Source organism: Dama dama, chromosome 27, assembly GCF_033118175.1.
Source record: "Dama dama isolate Ldn47 chromosome 27, ASM3311817v1, whole genome shotgun sequence".
In the NCBI taxonomy this organism is placed as follows: Eukaryota; Metazoa; Chordata; class Mammalia; order Artiodactyla; family Cervidae; genus Dama; species Dama dama.
This window is the reverse complement of record NC_083707.1, coordinates 49,819,179-49,846,570: the sequence shown is the minus strand read 5'-3', so window position 1 is coordinate 49,846,570 and position 27,392 is coordinate 49,819,179. Positions and strand designations below refer to the sequence as shown.

Below are 27,392 nucleotides of genomic sequence, written 5' to 3'. Positions count from 1 at the left end.
TCACTAGGTGCTCCCTCTGACATAGATATTTTGTAGCACCTTTCGAGATGGTGTAAAACTCTGGATAAAACAAACTAAACTCCTAATAGAACAAAATGTAGGCTTGGCAATCCCTGGTAGAATTAGAATTTCGTTGATCTGTAATATTCTCATAGGATCTTGAAGTTGTCTTCTGTTACCAATCCAGTGAGTTATCGTTTGTCTGTCGTCCTAGTATTGGATCACCTTGTATCTTGAAATGAGAAAAGAGGAAAATGTGTGGAGATGGCTTTAAACATTCTCCTGAGGGTCCCTAGTAGAGGGCACACCTGAAAACTTCTCTCTTCAGCTAAGCTGCTTTTGTTTTACTCTTTCAGTACACAAGGGTCTGGATCCCTGACCCCGATGACGTGTGGCGCTCCGCTGAATTAACCAAGGACTACAAGGAGGGGGACAAGAGCCTCCAGCTCCGACTGGAAGATGAAACTGTGAGTATGGCCCAGAGGGTGGGCGCGCCGGCTCAGCTGAACAGGGGTGGATGCTCCACCGGAGCTAGAGAGTGGCCTGCACAGTGGTGCGTCTGAGCTCCTGGCGTCCTTTTTGTTGCTGCAGATGGTGCCGTAGGTGCATGCTAAGTCGCTTCAGTTGTGTCCAACTCTTTGTGACTCTATGGACTGTAGCCACCAGGCTCTTGTGTCCATGAAATTCTCCAAGCAAGAATACTACCCACTGCAGTGTTCTTGCCTGAAGAATCCCATGGACATAGAGAAGCCTGGCAGGCTACAGTCCATAGGGTTGCAAAGAGTTTCGTGAGCTGTCTAGAGATGGGGACATATGTGAAGGTCTCACCACGAAGCTGCTGAATGGACGGCACAGTATACACACATGTATGTGCCCAGCTGAGAGATTCCAGGTGGCTGAGCGGAGAATCTTCCCAGTGGGGGGGGGGGGGGGGGACACAGGAGGCTTCCCTCCATGGGGATGAGGCACTGGTGGGAGGTGGGTGGGGGGAGCCACTTACCCTGAGAGCTGATGCCTGGTCCAGTGGTTGGAGCACTGGCTCTGGACCCAGCCTGCCTGGGCCGGGATCCTGGCTCGGCCCTCGCTGGCTTTGTGCCCTTGTGCAGGTTAGCAGTTTCTATATGCGTGTTACTTTACCTGTGACGTGGGCTTGTCTCGGGTGCACGGTGAGAATAAAAATGAGTTCCTGTGTGGCAGTACCTCGGAGTCATGCCTGCCGTGCAAGCACTGTTAGTAGCTCCAGTGAGAGTCTTCTAATAGTCGATTTTCAGATCGTTTTGCTCAAAAGGAAGACAAGGCAATCACCAGGAAATCCTGTTTCTTCTAGAAGGTCTGATTCTGTTTTCCTTTTCGTGAGCCTCATGTCATTATCCCTCCCTGTGATGTGTGCATGTCACAGTTATTTGAAGCCTTGCCCATGCTGGTCATGGCGGGGGTTGTGGGTGATCGGTTGTGACTCTGCCATTGAGGGGAGCTCAGTGGTGGAGGGTGCAGAGGGCGTGAACACAGAAACATGGGAAAGAGCCCTGGCAGGTGCAGTAGGCATGGAGGCAGTGGATGAGGTGAGGGAGGAAAGTGAGGAGGGCCAAGGGGGGTGGCCCAGGAAGGAGTTGTCGCCAAAGCCCCAAGGCCTCAGGGTGTCCCCTTTGGGTGTGTGGGAGGAAGGGAGGCTGGCGCACCTGGAAGCCACTGGAGAAGGGGACAGACGGGGCCCAAGGCTAAGGAGGCAGGTCCGGGGTGCAGTGTTTACAAGGGGAGACTGAGAGACAACAGACTTGGAATCAAGCGGCCAGAAGAATGCAAGCTTTGGCCTTGGGCTGGGTCAGATCTGAGGGGCTGCAGAGCTGGCCTTGCTTGGAGGGGAGGCTGGGGCTCGGGTGGTCCCTGCCTGCCTCTGAGCTGCGGGAGCGCTGAAAGCTGGTCCCCCGTCACTCAGCCTCTGATCACGTACTGTCTTCCTGTTTTACCTTCTTTCGAGTTCTTTGCTCTTGACTCTCTAGGTAGTAATGACCTGCTTGATAAAAGGACCTTGTCTTCTCTGGCTCACATGTACCTGTAGTGGTTGGTGATTAACTCACTGATTAGTGGGGAGGTTGAACATATTTCCCTTCCTAACTTCTCTTTCAATCAACTTTGAGCGCATCGCTGGGTAAAACCGGGACAGCGAGTTGGTCAGTTTATTAGGAGGTGTTTACACCAAAGTGTGCCTGCCTCCCTTTCCCCTTCCTTGCAGGCAGACCTTGCCAGCCTCCTCCTGGTTTTGAGGTCAGAAGCAAAATTCCCGACAGATGGAATCATGTTTATCATGTTGAATAACTTCCCACCCCACACCCCAAACAAAATAAAATTAGTTCACCCTCGTGAATGGCATATCTTCCACTCCAGCCGATTTCATTTCAGTTGATCTTGTAAGTGGGTGGGTGTTTTTTGAGAGTCGGGAGTGAGGGCTGAACTGCCATGTTGCTAAAACAGAGCAGATGCCGCTTCCCCAGCTGAGAGTGAATTCTGCCTGGCGTGATGAATCCTGGCAGCTGCCCAGGACCCCTGCCCTGCCCCCTGCTCTGCTCCATGGCCGTCAGCTGTCATCAGAAGAGATGCCTATGGCTGGAGATGAGCAGCTCTGGAGAAATAATGGGCTCTGAACGTCAGACTCTGTCCAGGTGGCTTGCGGGCTGTGGTTTGTACACTGCTGGCTCTGAACTGTCATTAGGAGCGACTCAGCTGAGCTGTGGACCTGAGCTGGGAGTGCGGAAGTTAGATGGCTGGACTCTGAACATTTGAAGAATCTCCTCTGTAGCTGAAAGCATCCTTGATACACCAAGTTGGCCAAAAACTGTACCCCAGAGTCTTTTTCCCCACCCCTGCTTCTCCATCTAAAGTCTGGTAGTACGGGTTTAACTGCAGCAGCAAAAGATGAAAATAAACTAGTTCTCTTCAAAAACAATAATGTTCATAGTCACGGGGCTTCCACCTCAGCAGTAAGCAACCCATGCACTCTGCTCTGTTCAAGGAAGTCACCCCACCCCCCACCCCACAGTTCCTCTAAGACGTTTCTTTTTCCCTGTTGCATGCCTGCTCATCTATTTATTTGGATAAACTATACAAAACATAGAGTTTACCATGTCAAATGTTTTCAGTGCCATGAAATCCTTACCCACTGTGGTGCCACCATCACCACCATCCCTCTCCAGAACTCTTCATCTTGCAAAACTGAAACTCTGTGCCCATTGAATACTGACTCCCTCTGCCCCTTCTTGCTGCACTCCGTGGTCATCCCTATTCCACTTTCTGTCCCCGAGTTGGATTTTTCTAGGTACCGCACAGAGATGGAGTCATGGGACACTTGTCCTTTTATGTCTGGCTTATTTCACTTCGCACAAAGTAAGATGTTTTCTGTTGATGCCATGTGAAGATGGGAAACTTCTTAAGCGAAAAAAGAAAGAAAGTGAAGTTGCTCAGTCGTGTCTGACTCTTTGTGACCCCATGGACTGTAGCCCACCAGGCTCCTCTGTCCATGGGATTCTCCAGGCCAGAATACTGAAGTGGGTTGCCATTTCCTTCTCCAGGGGATCTCCCCAACCCAGGAACTGAACCCAAGTCTCCCACATTGCAGGCAGATGCTTTACTGTCTGAGCCACTGGGGAAGCCCCTTAAGCGGAAAGGAGCGTGTCTTTTCTCTGCACAGCTGTGAGGGGATGCGAGGTATCTAAGGGTGCCAGCCCTTAGCATAGTACTCTGTTGGGACCGGGGAATGCCCCTCAGTGTGTGCCAATCTTGGTGATACCTACACTTCCTCATTCTTGGCGTGGCATGGACCTGTGCCCGGCCGACCTCCTCTCTCCTGCTCCCACCTCCCCTACAAAGTGCTCAGCTCCTGGTCTCTACTGGCAGGGAAAACTCTCCCCCTGTTGCCATGGTTTCGTGTTTACATTCTGTTTTTCCACCCTAGTTTATATCCAGTGTCCAGAGCTATTTACTCCTAGTGTGCGAGAACCTGGCATGTTCGTGAATGAGAGGAAGATGGGGTGATGTGAGCTTTAAGAAGACCAGCGTGCTCTCCCTGCATCTCTGCACGTCCAAGCCCGCTAATGTTTGTGGGGCCAGGACAAGAGTAGAGACGTAGCCTACATCTGTTTAAATATTAGAAGCATGTTTTATCAGAATTATTTAGGTAAATCTGGCATTTCTGACTCTTGAAAAACAAAGCATGTAGTATGTTACAATTAAGATACTTGCAGGTCTACTGTTCTGTCTCTATCTAGTTGCCAGTAAAAAGAACCGCTGCCTTCCATTAGGCTTGTCATGCCTGTACCCACATATGCGCAGATTTAGGAGGAGTGTGGCTTGTTCAGTATTGCAGAGTGTTCCTCATGTGTCAGGTTTGCAGTGGTTGCACATACGTGCTAATTTGTGAGCACTCTGGAGCCATGATTAGACAGAGAAGCAAGGAATTGGATGTTTGGCCCAACAGGGAAGCACTGTTTCATTATGTGAGGTTTTTTTGTTTGTTTGGTTTGTTTTTTGTGTTTGTGCTATCTGGAGGTAGGATTAATGAGCTGATTTGTCTTCCTTGTATTTAAATGTCTTTGTTGCCCAGTTCCTCCCCCTACCCCAGGCATTGTCTGTCTCTGACCTCAGGACCTTATAGCCTATGACCCTTCAAGGTGCCTGAACGGGTTTTGTCTTATTTTGAGGACACAGGGCAAGAGGCGCCCCAGGGTCTGATGGTGTTCATCACAAGACTATGTGTTGAAGGTTGTAGCTCTCGTGGTGTGAGCCCTGAACACTGATCCCAAATGACAGAGGTTCCACGTGTTCTTTAATAAGCTTCTGTGTGCATTTGTCATGTTGGCGCCCTTTCAGATGCAGAGTCCAGGGAAGGCCCCTCTTGCTCAGCTCTGAGGATGGTACAGGATGTATCAGGATATTATCTTGAGATCGCAAACACGGTTCTTCCAGTCAAGAAGTGGCAGCCTCACAGAAGAGCAAGGACTATCGTCCTTACACATCGGTGCATTCAGACCACACACCCTGAGAGTGCTCAGAGCTTGTGTAAACCCCGTGCAGATTAAATGTCAGTTGTGTGCGCAGCTGGCAAAGCCGCAGAGCTGAGGGTACTGGGTAATACTTCTCTGGTACCAGTAAAGCCTCTTGGTGCAAGTGACTTTATTTCTTTTTTCTTTCTGTTTTCCTGGTTTTTCCATTCTTTCTTACTTTCATATTGGTTTATGTGCCTTCTAATACTTCTTCTCTTTATCTTTGTTTTGCACAATAATCCGTGATTGAGACAGTATTACACTTTGGTTAGATGGCAAGAATAGTTACATTGTACAGATGCAAAAAGAAAAAAAAAGGTTCCTTTAAGTGGTAAAACAATACATTGCATGTAAATATCTATTGGTAATATTTTTACCAATACAATTAGCTATTTTGTCTACAGTGGGTTTTATGTTTTTAATTAATGTATTTTATTGTAAAACACATGTAACATAAAATTTACTGTCTTCACCATTTTTCAGAGTACAGCTCAGTGGTGTTAAGTACATTCACATCTGTTACTTATTTATCAGCCACCTCTTCCCCTGCTGAATTCATGATCTTTTGTGTTAGCATACTTTGTGTAGCTGGTTCTGCTTAGAGATCAGTGAAGCAGTGATTTTTGCCCCTAAGGGACATTTGGCACTGTCTGGAAACACTTTTGGTTGTCATAACTGAGGAGGGGGGTTTGCTATCGGCATCTAGTGACAGGTAGAGGTCAGGAATGTTGCTCAGAGGACCCTCTCCCAAAGAAACAACTATCAGTCCTAAATGAAAACAGTGCCAAAGTTGAGGAACTCTGGTTTAAGCCCATAGAGACAATGGCCCTGACCTTGTCATTGCTGAAAGATACCATGTTAAAAGCTAAACTTTCATAAGTCTATTCTAATGGAATGTGCTATCTTCGACTTCATGCTTTTGTGCTGCTGTGATTTTTTTTTAATAATTTAAACTCTTTAATTGCCTATTTTCATCTAAGGCTTTTTTCCTTTAGTTACTTGCATCGCCATTCGTTCATTATTCGTTCATAAAAAACAATTATTAATGAGCAACTATTAAATACCACCTTTGTGGTCTTGAGCCACTGAGATTTCAGGGTTAATTTGTTATTTCTTCATAACCTAACTGACCCTCGCTAACAAGTTCTCATGAGTCACATAGTGTTTTATTTTTCAAGTAATTGCATGCTTGTGCTTGGGCCTGGGCTAAATGGTATGAGGGGAGGAATCAGAAGGTTCTTTTTAAGAAACATGATCTTTTCGAAGACTGGAAAAGGTGGAGATGTAAGACTTAAACACAGAACCATTATAGAATCAGACAGCAGGGCATTCATTAAGTGAATGTTTCTTGTGCTTATTTAGGACATAATGTTAAATGGCCTTTTAGTGTGTATTGAATGAACCTGGGGCCGAACACTTGCTATTACCGTGAGTGTAAGTGGATTCATGCCTTGGGCTCTCCTATTTTCTCTGCAGGACAGCTCTCAAAGAGAACACAAAAGAGAACACCCCCACATCCACTGACCTAAGTTAAGTACTTTAGACCAATAAAGTTGGAAGGGCCCTTAAAGATTTTTGGGACCAGTCGTCTCATCTTGGAGAAGGCAATGGCACCCCACTCCAGTACTCTTGCTGGGAAAATCCCATGGATGGAGGAGCCTGGTAGGCTGCAGTCCATGGGGTCGCTACGAGTCGGACACGACTGAGTGACTTCATTTTCACTTTTCACTTTCATGCATTGGAGAAGGAAATGGCAACCCACTCCAGTGTTCTTGCCTGGAGAATCCCAGGGATGGGGGAGCTGGGTGGGCTGCCGTCCATGGGGTCGCACAGAGTCGAACACGACTGAAGCGACTTAGCAGCAGCCTCTCATCTTACAGCTGGGACAGCTGCTGTCTGTGGAAGAGAAGCAATGGGCTCAGCACAGCAGAACCACTGAGTTCAGTGGTTCTCAACTTTGTCTGCACAATAGAAACTCTTGAGGGTTTCTAAAAATTCTGCAAAGCCCCAGCACAGCCAGACAACTTAAATCAGAGTTTGGAGCTAGGACACAGCATAGCATCTTTTTGCAAGCTCCCCATGGGATTCCTAGGTGTGGGAAGGGTTGAGAACCACTGCTTTAGCTGATGGTGAAGGTTTGCATTCAAGCTTTAACTCCTAGTTGGGCTTATTTGTATCAAAGGATGAGCCATGCGGTACCTCAGGGTTGCCTGCTGCTGACTTTATTTTCACTAGCTTTTCTTTCCTCTAGACCTTCTGGTTCTATGAATAAAGAACACTTCTTTCTCCTTCTCTACCATATATGCTGACCAGTGACTCCCAATCTTTGTGTTTGGATTTGTCATTTGAAGATGTTTTTATGTTCCCTTGCTGTGCTACCATGTAACGTGGACATCAATTGAGGTATGGGAGAGGTCTTGAAAAGATCAGACGTTCATTCAACTGATTTTTTTTAAGCACCTGCTAAGCATTATAAGCAATGGCACTCCACTCCAGTACTCTTGCCTGGAAAATCCCATGGATGGAGGAGCCTGGTAGACTGCAGTCCATGGGGTCGCTAAGAGTTGGACATGACTGAGCGACTTCCCTTTCACTTTTCCCTTTCATGCATTGGAGAAGGAAATGGCAACCTACTCCAGTATTCTTGCCCAGAGAATCCCAGGGATGGGGGAGCCTGGTGGGCTTCCAACTCACACAGAGTCGGACACGACTGAAGTGCCATAGCAGCAAGCATTATAAGGGCTTCCCTGGTTAGAGGGGCTTCCCAGGTGGCTCAGTGGTAAAGAATCCACCTGCCAATGCAGGCGATGTGGGTTCAATCCCTGAGTAGGGAAGATCCCCTCAAGAAGGAAATAGCAACCCACTCCAATATTCTTGCCTGGGTAATCCCATGGAGAGAGGAGCCTGGTGGACCCAGTCCATGGAGTTGCAAAAGGGTTGGACACGACTTAGTGACTGAACAACAACAAAGCGTTATAGTATCACAGATCCACTGAGTTTAGAGCAATCTAGACTGAGAGAACATTGTCCTACAGTGGAATGTTCTCTATCTGTATTGTCCAGTATGGAGGTCACTAGCTCCTTGTGGCTATTGAGCCTTTGAAGTGTGGCTAGTATGAGAAACTGAAGTGTTCATTACATTTAGCTTTAATGAATTCAATTTAAATAGCCATCTACTGGTAAGTCCAAGTCTAGGGTTAGGGTGTCTTCCTCTTATCCCTTTCCATTTGCTAGATGGAGACCAACGGAAGACTCCCACGTGTTCCTGATTCCCAGCTCCTGGCCTTGAGAGGAGAAAGTCCACTCTTAAGTGGGTGACTGAGCATTAATCTTGAGAAAGGTGTTGAAATTCAGGCTCCTCTTTCCCTCCAAAGGCCCGATTATTATGCAGTGAAGTCTTTTTTTTTTTCTTTGTGCCAGAAAGTTAATTGTCTCTGATCATGTCATAAACCCTTTGATTTCTAGCAAAACCATGTTAGCTGTAAATGTTTGACACTAGCAGCAGTGTTAGAATCAAATACCTGTTAAAGGAAAAAGTGTCCTTAAGGCCCTCATTCCCTTCCTCCCTCTGGATGTACATCCCGCTAGAAGTCTGTAGCTTTGAATGCTTAGCTTGCAGCTTCTACCTCTTTGCTGCCGCTCTGGGCGTTTTCCCTCCTTATCAACTTTACTATCACCAATGTGTAGAAAATGTTAAATTGCTCAGTCATGTCCAACTCTTTGCAATCCCATGAACTGTAGCCCACCTCTGTCCTCTGTCTATGGAATTCTTCAGGCACGAATACTGGAGTGGGTAGCCGTTCCCTTCCCATTGGCTTATTTTTTTGGACCACATTTTCACAAAACTGCATGTGCGTTTCCCTCCGCACACTTGGGTGAGGGTCGTCTGAGGGGAGGTTCATCAGAGAAAAGATGAAATGGCAGCATGTCTACCTCGGGGTTTAAAGACAGGGGGCTCAGGTCCCAGCTTTCTGATCTGACATGTGAGGGCTTGGCTGGGGGAGCGCTGTGGTTCTGCACCTGGCCGTCCCCGTGTTGCTTACACGAGAGGTGGGGTGGAGAGCCATGAGAGACAGAGAGAGCTGACAAGCTGCTGCTGGGGTGATGGACATCTCCACTGGGGAGATTCCGAATGGCTCCCCTGCAGAGGTCTGGTTAGGCCCAGTGATACCACCTACTCTGCTGGAGATGAAGTGGGCGAGGGAGCCCCTCTTGAGTTGAATGAAATAAAAACTGACTCTCCGCAATCTCCATTTGCCCCTTGTTTCCCACATTTTGGAAATCTTATCTGCATCTTCATGATAGTTGTTTGCTGACCTCCTGTATGGAGTAAGGTGAATGATAATAAAAGAGCTTTTCACAGAAAGAAGGGAGCCTTGACTGATGTTTTTGTTTTACTTTATGAAATGTTTAATTTATTTTGGCCACACTGGGTCTTAGCTGCATCTTAGCTGTGCCATGCAGGACCTTCATTGTGGCATGAGGACTCTTACTTAAGGCATGCATGCGGGGTCTAGTTCCCTGACTAGGGATCAAACCTGGGCCCACTGCACTGAAAGTGCAATGTCTTACCCACTGGACCACTAGGGAAGTCCCAGATTTACATTTTTCAAAAGGGAGGAGACATATGTATACATATGACTGATTCATGTTGATATCACTTCATGGCAAATAGATGGGGAACCAATGGAAACAGTGACAGACTTTATTTTCTTGGGCTCCAAAATCACTGCACATGGCGACTGCAGCCATGAAATGAAAAGAAACTTGCTCCTTCGAAGAAAAGCTATGACAAACCTAGACAGCATATTAAAAAGAAGAGACATTGCTTTGCCAACAAAGGTCTGTATAGTCAAAGTTATGGTTTTTCCAGTAGTCTTGTGTGGATGTGAGAGTTGGGCCATAAAGAGGGCTGAGTGCCGAAGAATTGATGCTTTTGAACTGTGATGTTGGAGAAGACCCTTGAGAGTCCCTTGGACTGCAAGGAGATCAGACCAGTCAATCCTAGAGGAAATCAACCCTGAATATTCATTGGAAGGACTGATGCTGAAGCTGAAACTCCAGTACTTTGGCCACCTGGTGTGAAGAGTCGACTCATTAGTAAAGACCCTGATGCTGGAAAAGATTGAAGGCAGGAGGAAAAGGGGGTAACAGAGGATGAGATGGTTGGATGGCATCACTGACTTGAGGGACATTAGTTTGAGCAATCTCTGGGGAGATGGTGGAGGACAGGGATGCCTGCCTTGTTGGAGTCCATGGGGTCACAAAGAGTCAGACCCGACTGAGTGACTTAACAATGAACAAGAACAACACAATTCTGTAAAGCAATTATCCTTCAATTACAAAATAAATTTAAAATAAAAAAATACAATAACAGGAAACTGTACAAAATAAAACCTCACTAACACAGATAACCATTGATATTTTGTGGGGATATTATTCCAGATAGACTTTCGTTATTTAGTTACTCAGTCGTGTCCAACTCTTTGCGGGCCCATGGACTGTAGCCTGCCGAACTTCTGTGTCCATGGGATTCCCTAGGCAAGAATACTGGAGTGGGTTGCCATTTCCTTCTGCAGACAGATTTAATATATAGTTTTAAATCAGTGGAATCCTATTATAGATTTCATTCGATAACGTGCCTTTTGTTAGATGCAGCAGAATGCTTTGGCAGCTGCCTGACTATAAATATAGGTCTATGTTACACTTTACTTTCATATTTATAGCTTCGGGAGTTGATATCTTTGATCATTTGTAAGATTGTCTCCTGGTGGTAAGGAAGAATATTTATGAAAAATTCTGATAAAGTGTTGCCAGCTGCCCTCCAGAAAGGTTAAATCAGTCTGAACCCTTTTGCCCACACCCTTCCTGGTTGGGGTCCTGTCAGTTTTTATACCTTTGCTTAGTTGATGGATAATGGCTCTAAATAATCTTTTATTTGCCTCTCTCTCATTAATGGTGAAGCTGAATAGTTTTTCATATATTATCCATTAATAATTCTTTGTGACTTGTATTCTGTGCACAATTTTCTGTGGGGGTATTGCTTTTCTTTTTAATTTCTTATAACTCTTCAATTATTAAGAATGTTGGTTCCATTAAATAATGCAGAATAACTGTCCCCTTCTCTCAATTTGCTCTGCACATGGTGTGTTTTTTAAGCACTTCCCAGGTGATGCTAGTGGTAAAGAACCCGCCTGCCAGTGCAGGAGACATAGCAGACATGAGTTCAGTCCCTGGTTGGGAAGATCCCCCGGAGGAGGGCCTGGCAACCCACTCCAGTATTCTTGCTGGGAGAACCCCATAGACAGAGTAGCCTGGTGGGCTATGGTCCATAGGGTTGCAAAGAGTGGGACGTGACTGAAGCGACTTAGCCTAGCCTATGGTGTGTTTTATGATGGTTTTAAAGTTTTAGATTGTAGTCAAATTAATGAATAGTTTCTTTCATTGTTCTGGCTTTTGTATTACCCTTTAAAGGTACTTTCTTTCAAAGCTTTTGTGAAGATTTACCCACATTTTCTTATTGATTTTACTTTTCTTTTTGATTTTAATTTTTACTTTTTCCCCCATCTAACATTTATTTAATATGGGGAAGAATGGAACATTGACTCAATTTTTTTTCTAAATGGCTGCAAGTTTACCTCCTACTACTGAAAAATCCCTTTTATCAATTTAGATAATTCAATTTGCTAGTTTAATGTTATGAATAAATTTTACCCATATGTGCCTGCATTTATTTCTGGATCTGGTGTTATGTTTCATTTATCTGCCTGTTTTAACACCGTTAGTACTTTAATTTAAGCCAATATCACAGTAGCTTTAATAATGTACTTTAGTATCTGGTAGTCTAAGTCTCAAAGTGGGGCAGGAGAGAGCACTGGTATTCATATTCTTTTAGAAATTAACTGTTATCCCAGTAATCAAGGCTACATCTATAGAACTTCCTGAAAGACTTGTAAGAACTAGTGATTCTTAACATGTGATTCATAGACCACCTGTATCAGAATTACATGGGGATTTTTAACAATTGATATTCCTGAACCCCACACAAGAGCTCCTGAAAATAAGCTGTGTTGAGGAAACTCTTTTTACAAGGTCTCAGATGATTTTTAAGAAACTTAACACTCTGATAAAACATGGTAAGCAGCAGCCAAGTTCCTCCTGTTTAAATGTTAAAGAACACTTCCTTTCATTAATTACATCTTTGTATTGATTACATGTGATCAGTTAAACGTCCTGTCCCTAAATGTGTTTTGAATATTTATGTAGTCCAAGTGCTGTGTATAGGCTTCCCTCATAGCTTAGTCGGTAAAGAATCCGCCTTCTATGCAGGAGACCCCAGTTCAATCCCTGGGTCAGGAAGATCCCCTGGAGAAGGAAATGGCAACCCACTCCAGTATTCTTGCCTGGAGAGTCCCATGGACAGAGGAGCCTGGCGGGCTACAGTCCATGAGGTCACGAAGAGTTGGACATGCCTGAGTGACTTAGCACACACAGTACTGTGTATGCTAAGAGTACCAGGATGGCACCTTGTATTTGAGATTTGACCTTCAGATGTGTAATCACACATCCCTAATTACACACACATACCCATCAAATTCTTATTATACTTTAGATCAAAGTATAGTTACTGCCCTAAAATAGCTTGCAGTTAGGTTGGGAAAAAAACATGTGAACAACTTGAATGAAATTCATGGAGAGCAGTTGGCTGGTTGCAAGATAATAAACAAAGAGAATGAGCTGGATGATGTGAGAAAGGGAAAGAACCTCCAGCATTAAATGGGGGCAAACCAAAGAAGCTTTCCTGCATGGGAGAAAGACCAGCACTCCTATTGCAATAGAATTAAAGCCTCAGTATTTTTGCATTGAGAAGCAGAAGAACACCTTATTAAATCTACCCATGCTTCCTGAATTTCTCATGCCATTCACTTGATACACTGGGATTGTTTTCTGCAAATTTTCTACCTGGACTGGTCTCTTATGGAAACACAGGTATTTTTGTTCAACTCGCTTTCTTTGAAACATGTTATTTGCCTTCATTTATGATCATATTGGGGTAGTGATCATAGCTGACAAGACTGAACATTGAATACAGGCTAAAAGATTCATGACTGTGCCTTTTTGTGTCTCTCACTTGCCTTTCCTTAGATTCAGGAGTACCCCATCGATGTCCAAAACAACCAACTTCCCTTCCTGCGGAATCCAGATATCCTGGTGGGAGAAAATGACCTAACTGCCCTTAGCTATCTCCATGAGCCTGCAGTTTTGCATAATTTAAAGGTCCGCTTCCTGGAGTCCAACCATATCTACACTTACTGTGGTAAGTAGGGGGTATCTATTGGCTGTGTGTGTTTGAAAGTGGTTCCAATCTTTAGACTTTACGTGTTAAACTCCAATGGTTAAGAATCCTACTTTCAGTCTCGTTTATGTTAATAAGTACCTCTCACTTGAAAGTTTGCGATCGGTGAGTGTGGCTTAGTTAGGCTGCCGTACAGCTCTTTGGAAGGATTGGTGTTAAAGCTCAACCAGGGAAGAAATGGGCCATGCCATGTGGCTTGATGGCTCAGGCGCAGCCCTGGAGTCAGTAGGAAGGCAGTAAATCCATCCCAGGGTCCTGGCTCAGGCCTCTGCTCTCACTGCTGAGCGCACTGCTGCAAGTTTTTAAACTTAAAAAAAAAAAAAAAAACCAAAAAACTTTATTTTATATCAGAGTATAGATGATTAACAATGTTGTGTTAGTTTCAGGTATACAACAGAGTGATTCAGTTATATATATAAACTGTGAAAGTCGCTCAGTCATGTCCAACTCTTTGCCACCCCATGGACTGTATAATCCATGGAGTTCTCCAGGCCAGAATACTGGAGTGGGTAGCCCTTCCCTTCTCCAGGAGATCTTCCCAACCCAGGGTTCGATCCCAGGTCTCCTGCATTGCAGGCAGATTCTTTACCAGCTGAGCCACCAGGGAAGCCCCAGTTATATCAGTTCTATGAATGAGAAGTTGCTCAGTTGTGTCTGACTCTTTGTGATCCCATGGACTGTAGCCTACCAGGCTCTTCTGTCCGTGGAGTTTTCAGACAAGAGTACTAGAGTGGGTTGCCATTTCCTTCTCCAGGGCATCTTCCTGATCCAGGGGTTGAACCCAGGTCTCCCACCTAGCAGGCATATGCTTTACTGTCTGAGCCACCAGGAAAGCCCCAGTTATATCAGTTATACATGTACCTGTATCTATTCTTTTCAAACTATTTTCCCATTTAGATTGTTATGTAATATTGAACAGGTACTGTAGGTCCTTGTTGGTTATCCATTTTGATTATAACATGTGTGTATGTCATCCCCAAACTCCCTAACTACCTACACTAGCCTTACCCCTGATAACCTTAAGTTTGTTCTCTAAGTCTGTTTCACAGATAAGCTCATTTGTATACTTTTTTCCAGATTCTGTTCATAAGCAATATCATATAATATTTGTCTTTGACCTACTTCACTTAATATGACAGTTTCTAGGTCCATCCATGTTGCTGCGAATGTCATTATTTCATTCTTTTTAATGGCTGCATGATATTCCATCATAACACTAATATTCCATTGTTTAATGTACCATAGTCTATCCATTCACCTATTGTAGACCGTGTTAGTTGCTTCTGAGTTTGGCAATTATGAATATAGCTGTTACAAACATTCATATACAAGTTTTTGTGTGAATATGTTTTCTCTTCCTTTGGATAAATACCAGTGAGTATGATTATTTGATCATATGATAAGATTATGTTTAGTTTCATAAGAAACTTCCAAAGTGACGGTGCCCTTTTGCAATGCCACCAGTGATGAAATAAGAGTTTAGGGTTATCAGTGTTCCGGATTTTGGCTATGCTAATAGGGGTGGAGTATCATCTCACTGGTGTCTTAACTGGCATTTCCCCAGTGCCGTATGGTGTGGAGCATCTTCTTCCCATGCTTCTTTCCCATCTCTGTATCTTCTCTGGTGAGGTGTTTCTTTAGGTCTTTTGGCCGTTTTTTAATCAGATGGTTCATTTCCTTATTGTTAGATTTTAAGAGTTCTTTGTATATTTAGAATTACATGGACTGTATAGTCCATGGGGTCGCAGAGTAGGACACGACTGAGCAACTTTCACTTTTTTTACTTGTATATTTTGGGTAACAGGCCTTTATCAGATGTGTCTATAGTTCGCCTTCTCATTCTCTTGACTGTACTTCTTCACCAAACACTAGAAGGCATCACAATGGCAGAGCTCTCCCATCTTGGCAGTGACCCTTTCCATTCCTGCCTTCTCTTCCCCAAAGGACTGGAAACGTTCACATTTTTTATATGTGTCCATGGTTCCCTTGAGATCCAGAATGTTCTTTATGTGAAAGAAAAAGGCATGCATTTGTCTTATCTTCAGGATTGAATTGTTGGTTTTTTTTTTTTTTTAACTCTTTTCACATTCTCAAATATCAGTTTACCTTGTCCTTCTATAAAAAACCTAAAGGGTTAAAGGACTTAATAACTCTTCAATGTGTATTTATTGAACCCATCTTCACATTGTGTCCTTTTGGGAACACAGGATGGAAAAAATAGTGAAATGAAAGATAATACATGGTATAATACGATGTGAGATAATAAAAAAAAAATAGCTGACACTCCATGCTTACTATGCAAGATGCTGGTCTGAATGGCTATCTATGAAGCATTTTACCCTCAGGATAACCAGGGAAATGCAATTACCATCCCCATTTTGCAGTCCATGAAGCTAAGACACTCAGAAGTTAAGGAATTGGCAAAGTCACACAGTTAATGTTTGAGCCAAGGTTTGACATTAAGATGTGTAAATCATATTTCCCATTCACAAGTTGTTTGTGTTTTAGTTAAGACAGCCCATATACAGATGAGAAAATTAACAGTCCCTTTTAAAGATTTTAGTTTTGAGATTTTTTTTTTTAAGTGTAACACCTCTTGGCAGGGTTAAGAATCCTCTTTTTCTGATCCTACAGCACTTTGTACATATGTATTTTATGAATTCAGTTTGTTGAGCGTTTGTGTGTACGCCCATGCGTATGTGCTTATTCATGCTCCAGGGTGTTTGAAGAGAGGCCTAACCTGTCCTTCTTTTCCCCATTAGGGCCTAGCAGAGTGCTTGATAAACACAGATACATCTTGATTTAGTTGAGTGATTAGTTAAGACTCATCCTGTTCATCTTCTCTTCTTCAGTTTTCATGTAAGTGAACAGGGACCTTTAAAACTCATGTCAGTATACCACCCAAGACAATCTACAGATTCAGTACAACCCCTATCAAATTACTAATGGCATTTTTCACAGAACTAGAACAAAAATTCTTAAAATTTGTATGAAGTCACAAAGGACCCAGAATAGCCAAGGCAATCTTAAGAATGAAAAATGGAGCTGGAGGAATTAGTCTTTCTGATTTCAAACTATACTGCAAAGCTGCAGTCATCAAAACAGTATGGAACTAGCACAAAAATAGAAATATAGATCGATGGAATAGGATGGAAAGCCCAGAAATAAACCCATGCACCTATGGTCAATTAATATGATAAAGGAGACAAGACTACACAATATTGGAAAAGCAGTCTCTTCAACAAGGAGTGCCAGGAAAACTGGACAACTACATGTAAAAAAATAATAATTAGATTATTCTTTAATACCACACACACAAAAATAAGCTTAAAATGGATTAAAGAGCTAAATGTAAGACCAGACATAAAACTCCTAGAGGAAAACATAGGCAGAACACTCTCAGATGTAAATTGCAGCAATATCTTTTTCAATTCATCTCCCAGAATAATGGAAAATAAAAGCAAAAATAAACAAATGGGACCTACGTAAACTGAAAAAGCTTTTGCATACCAAAGGAAACAGTAAACAAAACAAAAAGACAACCCACAGATTGGGAGAAAATATTTGCCAGTGATGTGACTGACAAGGGATTAGTCTCTAAAATTTACAAACAACTTTTGTTGCTTACCCTCATCAAAACAAACAACCCAGTCAACAATGAAAAGGCCTAAATAGACATTTCTCCAAAGAAGACATACAGATGGCCAAGAGGCACATGAAAAGATGTTCAACATCACTAATTATTAGTGAAATGCAAATCAAAACTGTAATGAGAAAACACCTCAAACCAGCCAGAATGGCTGTCGTGACAAAAACCCCAAACGATTAGTGCTGAAAAGGGTGTGGAGGGAGAGGAGGAAACTCTCCTTCGCTGTTGGTGGGAATGTAAATTAGTACAGCCTCTATGGAGAACAGATGGAGGTTCTTTTTAAGGAACTAAAAATAGAGCTACCATATATTGTTATGTTATATTGCATGTAACCCTGTAATCCCACTACTGGGCTTATATCCAGAGAAAAATATCCGAAAGGATACATGCATCCCAGTGTCCATTGCAGCACTGTTTACAGTATTTAAGACATGGAAGCACCCTAAATGTCCATCAACAGAGGAATGAATAAAGAAGATGTGGTAAATATATACAATGAAGTATTACTCATGCATTTAAAAGAATGAAGTAATGTCATTTGCAGCAACATGAATGGACCTAGAAATTGTCATACTGAGTGAAGAAAGTCAGAGAAGGAGAAATATCATATGACATCCCTTATATGTGGAATCTGAAAAGAAATGATACAAATGAGCTTACAAACCAGAAAGGACTCACAGACTTAGAGAATGCACTTACGGTTGCCAGGGCAAAGGATGCAGGGAAGGGATGTTTAGGAAATTTGGGATCAACATGTACACACTGCTGTATCTTAAATGGATAACCAACAAGGACCTACTGTATAGCACATGGAACTTTGCTCAATGCTATGTGGCAGCCTGGTTGGGAGGGGAAGTTGGGGGAGAATGAACACACATATATGTATGGCTGAGTTCCTTTTCTGGTCACATGAAACTATCACAACATTGTTAATTGGCTATACTCTGATACAAAATAAAAAGTTTTAAAGCAAAGCTCATGTCAGGAGGCCGTCATGCTATCAGAATCTGAGTGCACTGTCTATTCACAGGTATCGTGCTTGTTGCCATTAATCCTTATGATCAGTTGCCAATCTACGGTCAAGATGTCATCTATGCCTACAGTGGCCAGAACATGGGGGATATGGACCCCCACATCTTTGCTGTGGCAGAGGAAGCCTACAAGCAGATGGCCAGGTAAGAATAACCTTAGCCCAGAAGTCCTCCTGGGTCATCAGAGGGTGGAAAGGGGAGTGTCCACCTTCTTCGGCTGCTTTTTCTCGGTGGTGGGGTGGTGATTCTGGGTTTGAAGTGTTTTGGAAACCAAATCAACCTCAGGTTCTTTTCTTAACCACATTTCCTCAGGTCTTCATCATCTTCTTATGAACCTGAGCCTAGGCTTGGAGAGCAGTGGGTCCTTAGACTCTGATGAGCAGTGCAGTTAATGCCTTGTGTCTTGTCTCTCCTTGACTTCCTTTTGGCTGTCTTGCCTCTTCTCCAGATGTAATGAATCCATTTTACACCATCACCATTCATTTTACAGATCTCACTGAAGGCTCCGTTTTGAAAGAACCAAGACTCTGGCAACTTCTTAAAATGCCAGGCATTTGGGGCAGAAATAGAAGCTTCAAATTAGCAGTCAAGCGTAGTGGTTTCAGATTTTTAGCCTGAAAGTGGTGTTCTGTTTAGGCACTTAAGTGGGTCTCATGTTGCTCTTCTTTGTCTAACTCAGAGAGATAGGTGCAGGTCTGTTTCATCAGAAAGGAGGCTAGGTGAGTGTATTAGTCAGGGTTTGAGTGTGTGTGTGTGTGTGTGTGTGTGTGTGTGTGTGTGTGTGAGTGAAGAGAGGGGGTTTTTATTTTAAGAGATTGGCTCGTGCAGCTGTTGGGGGTTGGCATGTCCAAAATCTGCAGGATTAGGCTGGCGGGTTGGAGATCCAGGGAAAAGATGGTACAAGATTTTGAGTCTGAAGGCAGTCTACTGGCAGAATTCTCTTTGGTGGGGATGTCAGAGTTTTTTGTCTTATGACCTTCAACTGATTGGATGAGGCCTACCCACATTATGAAGAGTAATCTGCTTTTCTCCATGTCTACTGATGTAAATGTTAATTTCATCTTAAAAAACAAAAACAAAACACCTTTATAGCAGTATCCAGACTAGTGTTTGGCCAAATGTCTGGAAACTGTGGCCTAGCCAAACTGACATGTAAAATTTACCACCATGCTGTTGTTCTTGAACTGTCAAGGTATGGTATAGGGAAAGATAGTTTTACCAAAGTTTTGGTGGAAATGCATTTTCCAGTTAACAGTAAAATGCTGGATCCTTTCAGCTCAGTCTTTCTTGCCCTCTCTAGAGAACATCTGACAGAGCGAGCAGGAAAAGCAGGAGTGCTTTGTGGGGAGCATGGCTGTGTAGAGAGGAGTGAGAGAGAATCCCATTTAAGATGGTCAGTGCTGCCGTGGATGTCAGAGTATAATTTTCAGCCCAGTAAAAGTTTCCAGGAGGAAAAACTGTCTGTAAGCTTCCTTACTAGTTTATAATGTCTTATTGCTGGCTGTGGAGATCAGTGTGTAAAAGATCTGCTTCCTCATAGAAACGCAATGACCATATTTAATACAAGCAGTGATCAGAGAACAGAAACAATATAATAAGTAGAATGATCTACAACTGTTTCACTTCTCCAAAATGTGATAGATTGTGGAGCTAAACACGACCTTTGACCTCTCTAATGTCATAAAAAGGCCACATACTGTGTTCTGGGCGTGACCAGGAGTCCCTTAGCTTGGTAGGCCCTCGAGGCACACACTGCAGACTTAAGTGTGGCTCAGGGCCGTGTCGCGTGGCGGGGAGGAGTGAGGGGTGTGACGCAGCATGTGGCCCCGCTCAAGTGTGTGCACAGTGCAGGGGACCTGGGGTCTGGACAGGCTTCTGTGTCTCGGGAGAAGCACTTACGCCGAGTCCTCGCTTGCTTCATGTGAAGAAGACCATCCTTACTGCTTTACAGATGGTTTCCTTATGGTTCTGAAATGGAAGGTGACTGTGGCCTGGTTCTGACAGCTTCTGCCATGCTTCAGGTTCTGCCAGCTCCCTGAGACTGTCCTCTCATGGATGTCCTTGATGTTAGTTTCCATCTCATTTTGCTGTCCTAGCTAGTTGCACTTAGATGTATCAGAAGTTTGTTTTCTTTTTTTAATTTTTAATTGGAGGATAATTACAGTGTCGCATTGGTTTCTGCCAGACAGCTTTTCTTTATCAGACTTCTTGAGGCTCCCCTACAGCTTTGAGAACCCTCTTGCCTCCAGCTTATAGATCCTCTTGACTGAATGCCTCCATTCTTCCTTTCTATGCATGAAGCTGTGCACACAGTTATTCTACTCTCAGGTTATTTCACTTGTTTGGGTCCTTGTTCATGCCCATTAGTGGGAAGGGACAGGGGTGGGCATCCAGGGTGGTGGTGATATGATCTTGCGTAGGGGAATGCATTTGATGATTAAGGGGTTTGGATTTTAAAGTTGGACAAAGAATTGCTTTACTAAGGGTTTTCTTTAAGGTCTTAAGGTTTATAATCGTTTTACCCACCAAGTCCCAGGGCGTAGAAAATAATACTGCTGAAATTCTTGTGCAATTTTTGCTCATGAACGTGCATAAGAAGTATAAGGCCAGCACACGTGGCTCGGGGGAGAGAGCTATTTTTGAATAAGTTCCGACGTCAGCAGCTCAGGGTTTCTGCTATTGATCTGAGGGGCATGTTAGAAGCCCCAGCAGAATATTTGCAGGGAAAGAGGGAAACTCACTGGTCAGATGCAGGGATGGTTTTTGCTGTATTTCCATTCTGGGCCTTCACTGTCAACTTTGAATACTAAACACACTCATTTTACAATTCTTCTGCCAACTGTGTGGTGTGCTTCCTGACTCATCAGTGAGTTGCTGAAATGATTGTTATGTGGATCAAGTCGCCGTGGTCTAACACAGTGTGCTTTGAATCTGAGCCTCCACGACAGCTGGGTGATTAAGGGTACAAGAAGCTAACGTTAACGACTCCCAGCCCGTGGTGACGGTGACTCAGTTGACCTTGGACTCAGCATTTCTTTCTCTTGATTCACTGTGGACTGGATTTTCTTTCTTGATGGGGTTCACTCTGGGTCTCTCCAACTCGAGATGCCTTGAGTGTATGAGGGAATTCTGTCAAAGCTCGAAGGGATAAATCCAGACCTTCATCCCCATCCCGAAAGTTCCTGCAGAGTCTTGTGCTGGAAAGGATGAGGAGACCCAATGGCAAGACGATTGGTTCACTGTCCCTATCCTTGTTGACCTCAGATGAGACCTGAGAGTACATGGAGACTTACAGTGAATAAAAGGGCTGAAGTAACTTGAAACATCAAACTTGTGAATTCTGCCTTCTACGTAAGAACCTATAGTTCCCCATGAGAAATGGGACTGACCATTGCTTTATTTCTGCTCCTCCCTTGTGCATGATCCAAAATGCCCTTTCTCTCACTTTTACCTACCCTCATTCTAGCCTCAGTTCCTGGGTTAAATCACATCAGCCAACATTTGTAAAGTATCAGTGATTTGACAGGCTCCTTGCTAAGTGAACACTAGGAAATGTGAGACCTCTTCCCACTTCTTAAGGTGTCCACAGTCGAGAGAGAGGACACAGTAAACCAAAAAGCCTGTAACTGCAGGAAGTGTAAACCGAAGTCACGCTCAGGGTCGTTTGAATTGAGTTTGGGGATGATTGTCACATCTGGTCCAAGAAAGTGTAGCATTGAAGCCGGATCCTGATGAATTGCTCGGATTTATAAGGTGAGATGCAGGCGTCTAGGTCGGTGGAAGAGAATGATCGTTCCCCCAACAGTGGGGCCTCAAAAAGCACAAAACCTTAAAACTAGAGCACATAGTCACAAAACCATAGCCACATGTGCTTCACACCCCTTAGGATGTTTGTAGCCGAAGACTTCACAGGTGTTGGCAAGGATGTGGAGAAGTTAGAATCCTGATACATTGCAAGTGGGGATTAAGATGGTGCAGCTGCTTTGCAAAATAGTCTGGCAGTTCTTCAAAAGTTTAGACAGTGTTATCACATGACTCAGCCATTCTGCTCTTAGATATGAAAACACATTCCAAGAGAAATGAAAACGTATTCACACAGAAACTTACCCACAGACATTCATATTTAATAGAATGTTCACAAAAAATTGTTCACAATAGCCGTAAGGCAGAAGAAAAAAATCTAAAAATCCATCAACCAACCAATCAGTAAATAAAATATGGTTATATCCATACAGTGGAATATGGCACATAAAAAGGAACAAGATATGGTACACGGTACCACAGGGATGAACTTTGAAAACATGCTCAGTGAAAGAAGCCAGACATGAAAGAATACAGAGTGTGATTCCACTTATATGAAGTGTCCAGAATGGACAAATATATAGAGGGAGGTAGATTAGTGTTTGCCCAGGGCTGGAGGTTCTAGGGGGAATGGGAAGTGATTGCTGATCAGTATGTTTTTTTGGTTTTGTTTTTAGCGGTGGTGGGGGCTGGTGGTGAAAATTTTCTGTAATTGATTGTGTGGATGGATGCACAACTCTGCAAATGCACTGAAACCCATTGAATTGTGTATTTTAAATGGGTGAATGTGTGTTCTGTGAATTATATCTCAAAAAAGCTATTATTCACAAAAGGCATGGTCAGGGGACAGTGCCCAGGAAAATTTAACCTATGTGATAAGTGGGTCTAGGTTTGGTGTGGACTATTCAGTTAGAGACAGGGTGACCAGACTTGGGAGGAACCTGAAAGCTGGGGTGAACTTTGGCAGAAAAGTGTGTTCTGTTAACACAGGGTACAGAGATGGTCAGTTGAGTTTAGGAAACCCTGGATTAATCAAGTGAAACATCTGCCTTCAAGGCAGGGGTTTTCAGAGCAGCTATGTTGATATGCTTTCTGAGTCTCCAAGATGGAGATGCTTTATGCTGGGTATGCAAATCATATTTAGACACAAAAGTGTTTTCAAAGATTATCTCAAGGACTCTTTGGAAAATGCTGGCTTCAAGCAATGGAGACATTCTGGAGCTTGTTAGATAAAGAGATAATATGACACAAGGGATGTTCAGAGAGCGATGTTTCTCTGATGGGCCCTATTTCAAAATCTATTCCTTCTCTCCATGTTCTGATACCATTTCCCAAGGATGAGAACACCTTCTTGTGAGGAGCTTAGATTCTTGCAGAAATGCCTTGCCTATTTAACTGACCTCTGTATAATGAACGGCAGTAGATGGTGAAGCTGGAATTCAGACCCAGTCTGTGTGCCCCGAAGCCCTTTGTACCAGCGGAGAGGCTGTATTCCCTCCATCAGCGGGGCCTGCGACTGGCCCCGGGTAGTCTTCCCAGAACAGAGCAGGCTGTGGTCCTTGGGGCCATGAGGGCTGAGGGATAGACCTTTTCCCTTGAGGTTTCACAAGAGTCTAAATGTCAGAGTGAGATGAGAGTCTCCGTGTATTTTCTAGCTCTGCTAGTGGGGCCGGGCCATCTTACTCTACTGCCCAGGTCTGATCCTTTTCTTGAGGTTTTGTGTTCTTTTCTAAAAGAAAGTAGGGACAGTATGAAACAAAATTCATTTGCTCATAGAGTTCACACATGTCCATCTGGTTCTGCTAGGCTGCGGGCTGTAGATGGAATGGGATGTCCCTGGGGTCCTGGGAGGGTCATGCCACTCAGTACACCTGGGGTAGCCAGTGGACCACCCCCCACCCCACACCCCATCATGGGAGCACTCCCAGAGAAGTCCTGACTGTGGAAATGTTTTGCAGAAGGGAGAGGACACTGTACATTTTCCATCGTCTGAGGTCCAAAAAAAAGCAATAGAACTGATGGCTTTATCTTCCTGATCATTAAGGTGAAATACTCTGGGATACCCAAGAACGGACTCAGGACACTTCAGGATCTCTTTTAGGCTGCAGACTTTGTGGCATTTGGATATTTGGGGGAATAATTTTTAAAAGGAACTGCACATAGGTGACCTAAATTCACATCCAGTTTGAAGTAGGATGATGTCAGTTTCTTCCTTCCTTTTGGGTGTGAGGTGGTTTATTATTCTGGGTTGTATAGTTTGGAGAAGTTTGGGGTGTCGAGTACTTCCTGATTGAGCCTCCTATTTTCAGTGAGGAGAGCCAGGTTTCATTTCTCTGTAAGGTATTACTGTGTAGGAGTGTCCAGGGGTCTGTCCCTGGTGACGTGTTTCCCACCCGCTGTGTGTCCACACACAAACCTTTTGGGCCTGAATTTCTCAGCGTCTTCACTCTTTAAGAACAGTGGCCCCGCCGCAGAGAGAGACTTGGACCTGCGAGAGGTCATGAGGAACCTTTAAAAGTTGTTGAACACTATAAAAATAGGAGGTGCAGCAGTCTGGATGGGAGAGGAGTTTGGGGGAGAATGAATACATGTGTATGTATGGCTGAGTCCCTCTGCTGTCCACCTGAAACTCTGACAGCATTGTTAATCGGCTGTGCCCCAATGCAAAATAAAAAGTTAAAAATACGAGGGTGCTAATGTTAAAGCTGACAGACAGCTTCCTCAGCTGCTGTTAAATACAGCGAGCGACAGTATTGCTGGGGAGGTCAGTAGTTAGGAACAATGACTTGCTGGATTTTTACAGTAAAGTCTTAAAACCATGACTTCATTCAGCCCTGACTTTTGGGTGCAGTTTTGCTTTCCTTCCCATTCATTATGATTTCAAGTCAGGACTCGTCAGGACCAGGTTGCTTTAGGACAAGGTATAAGAGATGTTCGAGATGACTAAACACAGGAGTGACTTCCATGCTCCTCTCTGATTTCTAGATTTGCTGATTTCTAGAACTTGCCCTGAGTCCTTCCCACTGTTGAGATTCTTCCCAGGGTGCTGTCTTGCCTGGGCTCTTCCCCTGCACCTCCTCTTCCCTCATCTCCTCTCCCTGCCCTCCCGCCATCCCCCCCCCCCCACCACGTCTGGACACACTCCTCACCCTCCCCAAGGGCTGCCCCAGCACTAAGGGCCATAGCATTATTTCGATCCTTTATAATCTCTTAGATTGTATAGTTTCTTTATATTTCTGCCTATCCCATTTAAAATTCTAGTTAGACTTAAATATAGGGGAAAGTTCAGTGTGCAGGGAATATGGCTAAGTATAGCATCCGTATGTTAAAAGCAATGGATAGTAAATGTATATTGTCATCTCCTTTTAAAATTGGGAATTTTGAGGAGACTAGAGCTGGGAACTTCCCTGGCGGTCCAGTGGCCGAGACCTCGCCTTCCAATGCAGGGTGTGCGGGTTCAGTCCCTGGTCGGGGCACTAAGGGCCCACTGCCTCCTGTCAAAAAACCAAAACTTAAAACAGAAGCAGCATGGTAATAGATTTAATAAAGACTCTAAAAATGGTCCACATCCAAAAAAGTTTTTTTAAAAAGAATAGGACCGGATCATTTCCTTTGTCTAACTTCCGTGACACTGCAGAGGTCATGAATGTTACTAATAGTTAAGTCTCAAACCAAAAATCATAGAGCTGAAAGGTACTTTACTAATAATCACTTTTTATCCTGCCTGGGGAATACAGCACGTTAGAAGGAGAGGGTCTGCAGTCCTCTGGCTGTTGTTCAATTGCCCGGTTGTGTCCGACTCTTTGTGACCTCATGGACTGCAGCATCCCAGGCCTCCCTGTCCCTCACCATCTCCTGGAGTTTGCCCAAGTTCATGTCCATTGCATCGCTAATACCATCCAGCCGTCTCATCCTCTGATGCCCTCTTCTCCTTCTGCCCTCAATCTTTCCCAGCATCAGGTAGGAATTGGCTAAGACAAAGAGACGCGGGAGACCACATCCCAGCAACTCGTCCTTTGGGTGCTGCTTGACCACTCCCTGTCCAGGTGGCTGTGTCTCTCAGATGTGTTCCATTTCTAACAGTTTCCACTGTCGGAATCTTGCCATCACACCGCACTCTGCTCCTCTCTGATTGCCTTCACCTGGGGGGTCTGAGGGCTTCCCTGGTGGCTCAGATGATAGAATCTGCCTGCAATGTGGGAGACCTGGATTCGATCCCTGAGTTTGGAAGATACCCTGGAGAAGGGAACAGCAACCCACTCCAGTATCCTTGCCTGGAGAATCCCATGGACAGAGGAGCCTGGCGGGTTACATACAGTCCGTGGGGTTGCAAAGAGTCGGACGGGGGCTCTGATGTCTGTCCTGTGTGACTGTCCAGGATAGCCAGCATTTTCTTACCCGTGGCGGCCCCTCCCCCACTCTGGCTGAGCATCCTGGCTCTGATGGCCCTTCCTTCTGAGCGTGGCCTTCAGCCCCTCTCCCGCCGTGGGTCACTCTGGACACCTTCCGTCTTTCTGTCTGATATCTGTGGTCTCTGAACATGATCTGCCAGGTGAGCAGTCTTCCTCACATGGAATTCCTGTTACAGAGCCTACAATCTCACCAAGTTGGCAGGCATTTCATGTCGCAGATTTTACTAAGTTTGCAAGCTGTTAAATTCCTATTTCTGGTCTTACATTTAGATCTTTAATCCATTTTGAGTTTATTTTTGTGTATGGTGTTAGAAAGTGTTCTAGTTTCATTCTTCTACAAGTGGTTGACCAGCTTTCCCAGCACCACTTGTTAAAGAGGTTGTCTTTTTTCCATTGTATATCCTTGCCTCCTTTATCAAAGATAAGGTGTCCATAGGTTTGTGGATTTATCTCTGGGCTTTCTATTCTGTTCCATTGATCTATATTTCTGTCTTTGTGCCAGTACCATACTGTCTTGATGACTTTGGCTTTGTAGTATAGTCTGAAGTCAGGCAGGTTGATTCCTCCAGTTCCATTCTTCTTTCTCAAGATTACTTTGGCTATTCGAGGTTTTTTGTATTTCCATACAAATTGTGAAATTATTTGTTCTAGTTCTGTGAAAAATACCGTTGGTAGCTTGATAGGGATTGCATTGAATCTATAGATTGCTTTGGGTAGAATAGCCATTTTGACAATATTGATTCTTCCAATCCATGAGCATGGTATGTTTCTCCATCTGTTTGTGTCCTCTTTGATCTCTTTCATCAGTGTTTTATAGTTTTCTATGTATAGGTCTTTTGTTTCTTTAGGTAGATATACTCCTAAGTATTTTATTCTTTTTGTTGCAATGGTGAATGGTATTGTTTCCTTAATTTCTCTTTCTGTTTTTTCATTGTTAGTATATAGGAATGCAAGGGATTTTTGTGTGTTAATTTTATATCCTGCAACTTTACTATATTCGTTGATTAGCTCTAGTAGTTTTCTGGGAGAGTCTTTAGGGTTTTCTATGTAGAGGATCATGTCATCTGCAAACAGCGAGAGTTTCACTTCTTCTTTTCCTATCTGGAT

General features: G+C 43.9%; 1 protein-coding gene across 2 annotated transcripts in view; it reads left to right on the top strand.

Annotated features, from left to right (window-relative positions):
- MYO5B (myosin VB) overlaps positions 1 to 27,392 on the top strand; it is a 342,213-nt gene that overhangs the window by 142,532 nt on the left and 172,289 nt on the right. For both annotated transcript variants that reach the window (XM_061131126.1, XM_061131125.1), the window contains exons 2-4: positions 357 to 467; positions 13,182 to 13,353; positions 18,072 to 18,216. In XM_061131126.1, the coding sequence (XP_060987109.1) occupies positions 357 to 467; positions 13,182 to 13,353; positions 18,072 to 18,216 (428 nt within the window). The remainder of the gene's footprint in view (positions 1 to 356; positions 468 to 13,181; positions 13,354 to 18,071; positions 18,217 to 27,392) is intronic.